Genomic DNA, 10,851 nt, shown 5'->3' with positions numbered 1-10,851 from the left:
CCAATCAACGCGCAGGGTCTTGCCCTGCGTCACAAACAGCGCTTTCCCTGCAGGCCGGTGGAGGGAATTGAAGGACCATTGCGCTAGCCAGTCGGGAATCGGCGGCGGGGAGATGTCACTCCGTTCCTCCTTCGCCGGCCAGTCAGCTGGCGCTCCGGCCGGAGTCATCCGCCGCTAACCAATCAGCTCCAGCCGTACCAGTTCCGGGCTCCGCAGCTTTCCTGCGGCTGCAGCCAATCAGCGCGCAGGTCGGTGCAGCGCCGTGCGAATGCTTGGTCGGGCGTGGGTCACCTCCGGGCCCGGAAAGGTGCGGGGCGGGGGCCGCCCCGCGGGGCGGGAGGGGCCGGGCCCAGGGCCGGGGGGTCTGTGCGGCAGGGGGCCGTGGGGTTGAGGGGGGCGTGTCTCGTGGGGCTGGGGACAGCGGGCCTCCGGGGTCGAGGGGGGCCTGTCCCGTGGGGATGGGGGAGCAGCTGGGGCCCCATGGGCAGGGGGCCTGCCCCATGGGTGGGTGAGGAATGGGGACCCCATGGGGCTGCGTGGGAGGGCCTTGCTCCATGGGGCTGGAGGAGGTAACAGGGCTTCTGTGCCTGGTGGGGGGCTCTGCCCCATGGGAATGGCAGCATGGCTAGGACCCTATAGCTGAGGTGCCCTGTGCCATGGGGGTGGGGGGTCCTTGGGGGTGGGGGGCTGGACCTGCAGTGGGGAGGCAGGGCCTGGGTGCAGGGGGCAGTAAGCACTCCCATATAGTGCCCCATATTTCAGTCTATGGCACCCACTGGCTTCAAGGCCACCCCTTGCAGTTGGCTCTGAGCAGGGTGCTGCTGCAGCAGGACCAGCTGTGGGGTTTGGGGTGCATCCACCCCACGTTCTTCCTCCTCTCCCCACAGATGGCCCAGAAGCTGGTGCTCCGGCGGCTGCTGTCCCTTGCCCCCCGCACACTGTCCCCACCAGGACCATGGGCTGGGCTCCCCCCACGAGTGCCCCATGGCCCTCTGGTGCCCCCTGGCCCCCCAGCCCCTGGCAGGGCCCTGGCCACCCTGGCGGGCTGCGGGAGCACCTTTAACGTGCAGGACGGCAGCGACTTCCAGGACCGGGTAGTGAACAACCCCAAACCTGTGGTGGTGGATTTCCATGCACAGTAAGTGCCTGGGCCCATGACTAGGAGCAGCTTTCGCATGTCTCCATTGTCTCAAATGCAAATACTTTTGCATTGTTTTCCTGCCATGGTTGCCCTTCAGGTACCTTGTCCCTTTCCACCCCTGCTTTTTGTGCAAGTTGTAGTGTTGCTGGCCATCTCCCCAGGGCTTCTGTTGTTAAAAGGTGCTTCCGCCTCTATGGCGAGGTCCTTGGAGATTTCACCTGTCTTACATCTTTGTAGCATGGCCCTGCCAGTATTTAAAACAAAAATACCAAGAAAGCGTTCCCTGGGCAGCATAGCTACACTTTCAAAATGCTTTGGTGTCACCTTGGTCTGAACACTTTATCATCCTGCAAAAAACACCTCAAGACTGAAAAATTCCCCCTATCTCTGTGCACCCTCTTATATGACCTCTTAAAAACGCCTAACAATATTAACATTAGAAAAGCACTGTGCTTTATATGTTATCAACGTGCCAGTGTAGCTAATGGACAAGAAATAATGAGCATAACACAGTGGACCTTAAGAGGGCCTGTGTTTGCACAGTGCTGCTGTGCCTTTCACTGCCTGGAGCCTGTGGTCTGATGGCAACAAGTCCCAGGGACAGGTTTTGTTGCTCTGTTTTGCTGCCTTGCAAAGCTCATTGCTCCTGTATGGCTCAAGAGATGCGCTCTGCGCTGTGCCATAACGGTGTCTGCTACAGCACGTTGCCCAACTGGCTGTACCTTTCTTCAAAGGTCCAGGCAGATGACTACAGCAAATAATCTCATGAATTTAATACAAGTGAAGCTCTGCCCACTGTTGAATCATTCCTTAATGCTCTTTTTATTACCTTCAACTTTTTTTTAAGTAGCTCTTAGCATTCAGATGACAAGAATGAGTGGCTGTGAAGATCTGAGCCTCCCTGAATGGTCATGTTGTGTCTTTCCAGTTTTCTTAATGCTGCTTGCTCTTGAGGCAGGGCTGTTGACAGCAAAAGCCTTTGTCGGTAACAGCCCTGTGATACCAACAGGAACATTTGCCATCAGTAAAGATTTTGCCATCCTATTGCCAATAAAAATATACCTAGATGTTAACTGCTGGATTAAGGATATTGGTTATCTTTGTTTTCTTAAGTGTTTTGCTAGTCCTGCATTGTCAATGTCTGAACCTGTTTGTGACAGATTCTGGGCAAACAGCACAAATCAGCCTGAAAACTTGTGCTCTAAATAGACCAAACAGACAAACCAAAATGAACGTTAACTGGGATTGTCCAGGGAGGAGAGGGCAAACTGAAAGCCTGAAATCTGAGGTGGAGAGAATCTGAGGAGGAACAAAGCTTACCAGAGCTTGAATTTTAAATAAAAAAGAAGACAATAAGAGCACTTAGAGATTTAACTCATGTTTTCTTGAACTAAATAAACTCATGCCTTCCTAACTGGCACAGTTAGAGGAAGCAATGAATGTTTTCTGTGTACAAAGCTCTGCAAATTCTGCTATTACTGCACTTGGGTTTGAAATAGGTAGCCTATCTTTTAACAGATGCTAGGTCTTTGCAATTTTTGCAGCTAAAGGGGGCTTTTCTGTAAACCCTGCAGTTATTATGGAGGCTAAGTCTGCTGCTTCACCATTAATGTAAGCCAATCTTAGTGTGGGCTGCTACCCCCATACCCAGTGGCAGCACTCACACGAGTGCAACTGAGCGATCCGCTGGGTTACAGCTCAATGTGTAAGCACCAGTATGAACACAGAGGTGGGTAGGGATGAATGGCTGGGAAGAGAGGGAAGGAAGACCCCATTAGCTTGGCAGAGCAGATTTTGATATGATTGCAATGACATCCAAAGCACCCTGGGAGTAAAAGGAATGCTAGATAATGACCTCTTCCTCTTCTTACCTACCCCTACAAAAATTTGACAGTGCCTTTGTGATAGAAACATCTTTTGAAATCGTGATTTAGGAATGGCCTTGCTAGCTTAGCTTTTGAATAGAAGGACTGCAGGAGGGTTGGTTAATGTTTACACTCAGTGTTTAAATCCTAGTGCTGTCCTGTGGCACAAAGGTCAGGGTGAAGACAAGAGAGGTGAAGTGGCAGTAAAGGCACTGGTGTATCAGCAAGCCCTGCTGTGGCTGCTGCTGTGCTTGCCTCATCTAATGCCTGCTCTCCTCTTTCTTCATCAGATGGTGTGGCCCCTGCAAGATCCTAGGCCCCAGGTTAGAGAAGATGGTGGCCAAGCAGGAGGGGAAGGTGCTGATGGCTAAAGTGGACATTGATGATCACACAGACCTTGCTATTGAATACGAGGTAGGGGCCAAAGAGCATGGGCTTTGCTTTGCTGACAATGCAAAGATAGTCTCACTCTGGGGAGAGGTGTGTCTGCATGGCAGCAACATTGGCAGGGAGAGGAAGCCCAGTGCCACTGCCTACAGGTTGCTGATTTATGGGTCACTCTTTATTCGGTGGATCTCACTGCTTGACTCTCTTCCAGCTCTGCTGCTCCTGTTCAGTATCCTCACCTCTCACTGCAGAAATGTGTCCTTTCAGCCTTGCAGAAGTGTGTTAACATAAGTGGTTGCCTGCCCCCAAGGAGCTTGGAGAATATGCAGTGTTTTACTGTGTACATAGGCTGCTCAGATGTGATGCAGGACATGAAGTAACAAGCCCCAGTCCGTTGAGCTCTTGAACACAATTCTTCATGCAACCAGCCCATCCTCTCCTTCCCTTTCTTGTTTTGGTTTTCTTGCTGGGTGATAATGTCACATCCTTAAGATGCGTCACAAGGAGACACTTTGGGTTTTGCTTAGACAAGTGAAAGGCAGCACGGGGAATGTACATAAGCAATAAGAGCACACATCCCTCTTTTGGCAATGGGGGCCTCCGTGGTTATGTTAGTATTTCACGCTCCTGTTGCATGTGTGTGTTCTCTGTGCTGCCTTGCCCCCAGGAAGGAGCAGAGTGACCAGAGAAGGCCGTGACCTTGGCTTATGTTTTGGGTTTTTGGTTTTTTTTTCTTCCTGCATCAGTGAGTAGGCAGTTTAAGAAATGAGAAGACCTCTCTGAAGACTGTCCTAGCCCCTACTGTCTCCCCCTGTAAACAACTGCTCAATCTATGGAGACAGGGCATCCTGCTGCTGTGTTTTACAGCCAAGAAAGAGCTTAATTTTCACTTGCATATCACGCAGATAGGAACTGCTCCCTCTCCTTAGATGGCGTCCTGTTCCCAGGGCTGAGGCTAGCACAGGAAGCTTCTCAATTTGTTCAGCAAACTGAACTAACTCGTGAGCAAGCTGTCATTTTGCTAAGCCTGGAGGAGATGTTCTGTGCTGTTCCCATACCCTGCAGTGCTGGAAAAAGGAGGAAGCTGAAGCAGCTTGTTCCCTCCCACTCTTTCCTAAGCAGAACTTTCTGCCTGTGCTGTGGTGGGACGTCCGCCCAGCGGGTGCCCACAAATGGGAGGATGCAACTTCTACAAGTTGGGCAAGAGAACCCCTGATGCCATCCTTGGTGACAGCATGCTCACAGATATGCCAAGGTCAAGGAGTATGGCTGCTGGCTTGTTAACAGGGCTGTGTGCTGCAAGCCTGAAGGCTGTATTGCTCAAGGGTGCTAGTGAGAACAAGCTGAGGAGGCGGAGGTCGTTTCAGCGAGGGTCAAAAAGTATTAAATCCTAATCGATGCAGGCAAGGTCTTGGTAGCAGCTGTCCTATCTAAGGAGAAGAGATCGGAGATTATTAGCTTAACTCTTTTATTGTTCCAAGCCTTCCTGTAGGTAGAATTAGCTAGGATTACAAGAGGATAATCTCAGATGACTGGAAAACAGCAAATAGAGTGCACATATGTAAAGAAAGGTCTTTTACAGAACTGAACAACTTTCAACCTTTTTAGACTGATTACTCTGTTCAGCATCACGTGCACTTTCACAAGGCAGTGAGTGAGCAGCTGCACCATCTCCCATCACATGTGTACATTTATTTGCAGGGTCTGCCTTTGCTACAGCCCTGGTGGGGTAGGTGCAGGCAAGAGTCAGGCTGCGGAGAAGGGTTGGCTTCCAGCTATTCCTTCAGGTGTCTTAAACACAACAAAGTTTCATTTTGCAGGACAGCCTAGAGATAGTCACCACACCCTCTGCTCTCTGGGTGATGTGTGTGTCTAGTCTTGACTGTTATCCTGTGGCTAAGACCCCCTCTCTTGGCAGCATCCGTGAGTAAGATAGCCACAAATGGTTAGGGGTAAAGGAGGAATTTTTGATCTGGTCTTCATAATTTGGGGCATCCTTTTCAAGACAGAAGTTTGGTCCCCAGTTTATATCATACTGAGCAAATGCTTGGTTTTGCTTCTTGTTCTGGGAAGTTGCCAGTTATGGAGATGTGAGCATAAGGGCTGATGGGAAGATACTACGTCAGGATCAAAGAAGGACCAAAGATGGTATTTGGAAGAGATGAGGAAAGCCAAAGAGGGATTTTTCTTAAAGCCCTTCCACCTGGGATCGGATGTCTCTAGGCTGAGATGGTTTTCACCTTTGGGGTTTTCAGTGTCCATGCCACCCCCATAACTCCTTTGCTAGCTGCCAGGAAATCTCCTCCCATCTGTGTTTATTCCCTGCCCACGCACGTAGACCCCGGCTTGCTGCCTGATTGCACAACATCCTCTCCAACAGATTCACTAGCGTGGGGGGAGGAAGAGAGAGGAGGAGAGACCCCCTCGAAGAGCTGAGGAATGCCTGTGCATTCCTTCACATGCGCTTCTGTCTGCCCTTGGCTCCGAGCTGTCCTGGCTTAGCACGAAGTGCAGACGCATTTCCTGCTACTAGAGACATCCCAGACACCCTTCCCTGTCCAGTTATGCACAACACAGAAGTTCTTTCTCTGGGGGTTCCTACTCCTTTTATCTAACACCTTTAATCTCTGACTGCAGCCCTTTCCCACTTTTCCACTCTGCTCTTGACCTCTTGCCCCAAGAGCAAAAAGGGATAAGGAATACTTTTGTTTCATCTGCTTTCTCTTAAAATTCTTTAAATCTATATTTTGCCTTGGCCTGTTGCCCTATGCATGTCCACTGGGAAAGAGCAGTCCCTTCTGCTGTGGGTGGGCAGTACAAACCTCAAGTAGCCCTGGAGAGTTGATGGACACAGGGACAGTCATTCATCAACAGAGCTCATTCCTGTTGGGAGTTTTATGTCTTGTTCCCAAATATGGGTGAAATCCTTCCCCCTGCCTAGCTGTGTAGGATCTGAATTAGTACAAAAGCCTCAGCTTTGGTTGGGAGAGAATTTCCTTGGTAGAAGTGCTGCCAGGAATAGCCTGGATGGCTGCTCTCTTTTTTTTTTTAATTGTTTTTTTTCTTTATTTTTTTTCAGGGCTGATCAAAAGCAGCCTGACCTTTTTTTCTAGAAATGTTCTGGAGGAATAGGAGGGCTTATTTTTTTGTTTCAGTGCAGATTGGATCCAAAAAAAGAGGAGAAAACAACAAAAAGCCCAAAGTTTCCTGCCTTTTAGAAATTCCCATGATGTTTGCTTCACAAGCACCAAAACCAAGTACATGCTCCATTAACAGGCTGCTTCTTCTGTAGCTAACAGGAGGGATGCTGTCACGAATGTCATTTTCTCTGAGCAGATGCAAGGAGCTCACAGGGTCCCTGGTTCTTGCCCAGCTCTGCAGTCTCAATCCCTGGGCCTGTTGTCAAGATCTCCTCACTGCTACAAAAAAGGGGAGCTGTGCCCCACTCAGAGCTTCCAACTTCATGGTGCCTAGTTTTAAAACTGCCATTGCACCTTTCTCTTTTAGACTGTTGGGTTTTTCTTTGACTGGTAAAAGCATAGAGCACAATACTTCTGCTGCCACCCCAGAGAAACAGGGAGGGAGGAGATCTGGGCATGTTGCCTGCTGATGCTGATATTTTGCCTGACTAGAGACATGTGGGAGGAGATGAAGGGAGCAAGTATGCATGAAGCTCATGGGTCTGCTGGTCAGCATGCAGAGCCCTGTAACTCTGTAACTCAGTATTATCTGGTCTTCTCTAGTGCTTTGAAGTGTCATCTGTACCTCACCTGGCCTAGTGCTGTGTCTTGTGACATAAGATTTAATGTTGCTGGTTGGATACACTATTTTTTGAATGGAGCTGGGGTAACTCTGCTTGTTATTACCCCCCTTAACAAATCAGAGGGAAGCTCTGTGGAACTTTGCCCTTCTAGGAGAGGAGAGACCAGTCAAATGTAGTACTTGCACTGTTGTACTTCTCTTGTCTAAAATCACAAGTGAGCATGTCAACAGCCCTGGGGCCCAAGTTTTCCAGATCTGCTGCAGCCAGTCACTAGGAGGAGCTGAAGAACATGCACTGCACCAGCACTAGAGGAGATGGCAGAGGCCCCATTGCTGCCATCCTGTCAAATTAGACTGCACAAAGCCCTGGAGGACAGGCTACAAGGAACCATGCTGGACTGGCCAGCTAGGATGTGGTAGAAACGGAAGAACAAAATGTGTCTTTCATCTCAAACTCCTGATGGAAGCAAAGCCAGGTCTCTGGAGGGTTTCCTGCAGGAAGGATTTGTGAGCATGGCAGATCCTTGCTGGCAGCGAAGTGGAGGACAGCTGGGAGCATATGAGGGAAGGCGCTGCAGGCTGGCAAACAGGCAGCAGGCGAGATATGGACAGGATGTGTTTCAGGGGAGAGGCTTTGTACAGATAAAAGGGTGCTGAGGCTGCAGGGGTATGCAGCTGTCTATTCAGAAACACAACCAGATCTCCCCTTCATGCAACTCTCTGAGCTTTGACCACTCCTTCTCTATATTGTGTCCACAAGGCCTGAAGGTTCTTCTGTTGTTGTTCACTCGGCAGGTCCCTGGGGAGCATTGTCATTTCTACTGCTGTTCTCTTGGGTAACTCCCAGCAAATTTTGTTCTAGGCTAAAATAGTAGCACCCAGCGCAATGCGGCTGCTTGCTGTCTCTGATTGAAGGGATTTCTCTCTTTTTACATAATTGTCAGGGATCCGCAGTGGACAGCCACTGATATGTGACAAGCTAAACCATTGAAAAGGACAGATGGGTTGGAAGGAGTTGTCAGTACTATGGTAGGATAGAGCAGGAAATCTTCTGCCTGTTCAGTGATGGGTGGGGAACCGTCCTCTAGCTCCTGTCCTATCTGGAGAAAAACACAGGCCCAGTCTGATACCAGCCCAGCCATAAAATGTCCAAAGATCATGTCTGAGAGGTGTCCTGGAAAGTACTGGTAAAGATTGGGTTTGTTTGATCATGAGAGCTTAAAGTGGAAGCCTGAAAGGAGAAGAGGAATTTGTATTGGAGGGGGCAAAAGCTTTAACTGTTTAATTTTTTATTAGGTTTGGGGTTTTTTTCTTTTAAATTTTGGGTCTTACTTAAACTAGAAAAGTTGCACAGACTTGAGCAGTGTTACTTAAGTCAATACAGAGATAAGGCCACAGAGAGAAGAAGAACACGGAGCCTAGCTGGCCCTGGTTTTGCTAGGGAACATGTTAGCCTTGGCCAGTGTACAGTTACTCTCTTACAGAGCTTGCTTTTAATAAAATGCCTTTAGCCATGGAAAGTGAAGTCCCTGGAAGTGGAAAACAAAGTCTTAACTAAAAATACCTTTCTCTTTTCTTATGCCTGGCTTTTGGTCTCTAGCCAAGTGTAGTTAACCTGCTGCTCCCAGGTGTGAGGGATGCTGAGGAGGCGCAGCAGGTCTTTGTAGAGCTCCAATTGGGGTCTGAGTGCAGCCGGGCTCCTCGCAGCCTTTGCTTACACACATCCCTGCTTCTCTCGTCCCCCAGGTGTCAGCAGTGCCGACCGTGCTGGCTATGAAGAATGGAGATGTTGTGGATAAGTTTGTGGGGATAAAAGATGAGGATCAGCTGGAAGCGTTCCTCAAGAAACTCATTGGAGCCTGAAGTAAAAAGGTGGCTGTACCTCTGCCTCTGGATGCATCCATGTCGTGCATTCCTTGCCTGGGAGAGCTGAGGGGCACATGACCTGCCTGCCTTGTACAACCTGGGGTTTTGTTCTGTTTTGGGGGTTTTAGGAGACGGACAATGTTGTAACCTTTCCTTCTCACTCCCCCCTTCTCTTGGGCAGCAGTAGTTGTAAAAGGTGCTGGGGAGCATGACTGCTTATTCTCAAAGTGGGGAATGTGGCTGGAATTAGGAGCCCATCTTTATCAGCAAAGAGCTGACGTGTGGAACTGCTGCTGAGTTAGAGGAGGAATGTTTTTCCCTTTGCCTAGAGTCAGATAGCCCAGAGCAGAGGGCAGCTACTCCCTGCAAGATGTGGATGCATACCTGCCCTGGGTGGGTTTGTTTAAAGCCAAGAATGCCTCTGCATTGTCTGTGAAACGTGTCCTTGTCCCTCTGTCCTCATGTTGCTGGGACATGTACGAATCTTCTGCAAATCTGTGGGCTTCTTCTTTTATAAGAGAAAATAGAGAGAAGTATTTTATGGGTGTCCTTTTGTAGGTCTGTAATAAAGAGAACTTTATTGGTCACTTCTGTCTACTTGGAGAATAAAACTTGATTCTCTGAAATCCTGGGGAAGTCCCCTTGTCTGTCCAGAGAGGTGAGAAGGAAGATAAGCAGAGCAGTGGCTTATTTCTCATGATGGGTTGGAGGAGTGCAGGTTAGGACTTGAGACACTCCCATAGCCTAAAAAGTAATATTCTTAAGAACAAATAAGTGGATTATTTTACAGGGCTTTCAGTGCTGCTTCTCTGACTTCCCGGTCTGATCAGACCCACTGTTGGTGCTGCTGAATCCAGGACTCTGGAAAAAGGACTCTCCTGTGTGCAGAGGAACACTGGCTCATTGCACACAACAAACCTGCTTAGCACCCCCCCACACACCCAGTGTGCTTTTTTCAGTCCTTTCCTGGTTGAGGAGTCTGAGAGCCTCCCTCTCTGTTTTGTGAGTAATTAAATCTGTTCACGCAGGTGAGCCATGCCAAAAGGCAGCCTTTTGACTTTAATTGCCTTGACCTTTAGACCAAGGGATGGAACTGTGTGTTCATATCACCAGCAGCTTTCAGCCCTTCCCTCCTCCTCCTCCTCCTGTCCTACACCTGTCTCCAGTCAACCTGACTTTTGGATGCTTCCCATTTTCCTCTACAGTGCCCCATTCCAAGCCTCCTTGCACTTGTAGGCAGAGCACCAGGCCAGGGCTGATGCCCATTATAACACTTAGCTTCAGGTGACTTACCTAAGATGCATGAGAACACTGTAAATGCTTAATAACCATGTAAAAGCCTTTTTCCTCTTCCCTGCTTCTGTTTCCCTTCAGTCGCTCTTAACACTGCTTTGGCTCTGCACCATTTTGCCTCCCTGGCATAGGTTGGTTGTTAAAAGCAGCAAGGCAATTTTTTCTACACCTTTGCAATAACCATTTATGACCTTTTAAGGAGTGGCGGAGTGGTGATCTAAGTCCTGCGTGTTATGCTGCAACTGCAGTGCTGTAGGCATTGCTGTTCTCACCTGCTTTCCTCACCCTGGGCACCATGTGGCCTGAACAACAGCAAAATTGGTGCCGGTTGCCTTAAAGGGAGTACCTTGCTGACAGGTTCAGGCTGAGCTAACACCCTGGCATGTTGCTGACATAGTATGCTGCTGGAAGTGATGTCACTTGGAGGTAATTCAGCAAAGCACTGTTGGTCAATTATGATCAGTTAAAATAGCACTTTATTTTATTTTTGAGACCACCAAAGTTATGCTGCTGGTATCCTGCTCATGTTTCAGGCCA

General features: G+C 49.1%; 1 protein-coding gene across 2 annotated transcripts; it reads left to right on the top strand.

Moving 5' to 3' along the window:
- Positions 1-120: 120 nt before the first annotated feature.
- TXN2 (thioredoxin 2) lies at positions 121-9,608 on the top strand. Of its 2 annotated transcripts, none has more exons than XM_013948009.2 (4): positions 121-248; positions 888-1,138; positions 3,297-3,420; positions 8,902-9,608. In XM_013948009.2, the coding sequence occupies exons 2-4, from the start codon at positions 888-890 to the stop codon at positions 9,016-9,018; spliced, it is 492 nt and encodes a 163-aa protein (XP_013803463.1). In that variant the 5' UTR covers positions 121-248; the 3' UTR covers positions 9,019-9,608. The 2 variants fall into 2 exon arrangements, with proteins under 2 accessions (XP_013803463.1, XP_067165406.1); XM_067309305.1 differs by having other exon boundaries at positions 238-307.
- Positions 9,609-10,851: the final 1,243 nt, after the last annotated feature.

The sequence above is a fragment of the Apteryx mantelli genome, chromosome 1, assembly GCF_036417845.1.
Source record: "Apteryx mantelli isolate bAptMan1 chromosome 1, bAptMan1.hap1, whole genome shotgun sequence".
NCBI lineage: Eukaryota > Metazoa > Chordata > Aves > Apterygiformes > Apterygidae > Apteryx > Apteryx mantelli.
Note: the sequence above shows the minus strand (reverse complement) of the source record. Positions and strands in the feature narration are given on the sequence as shown.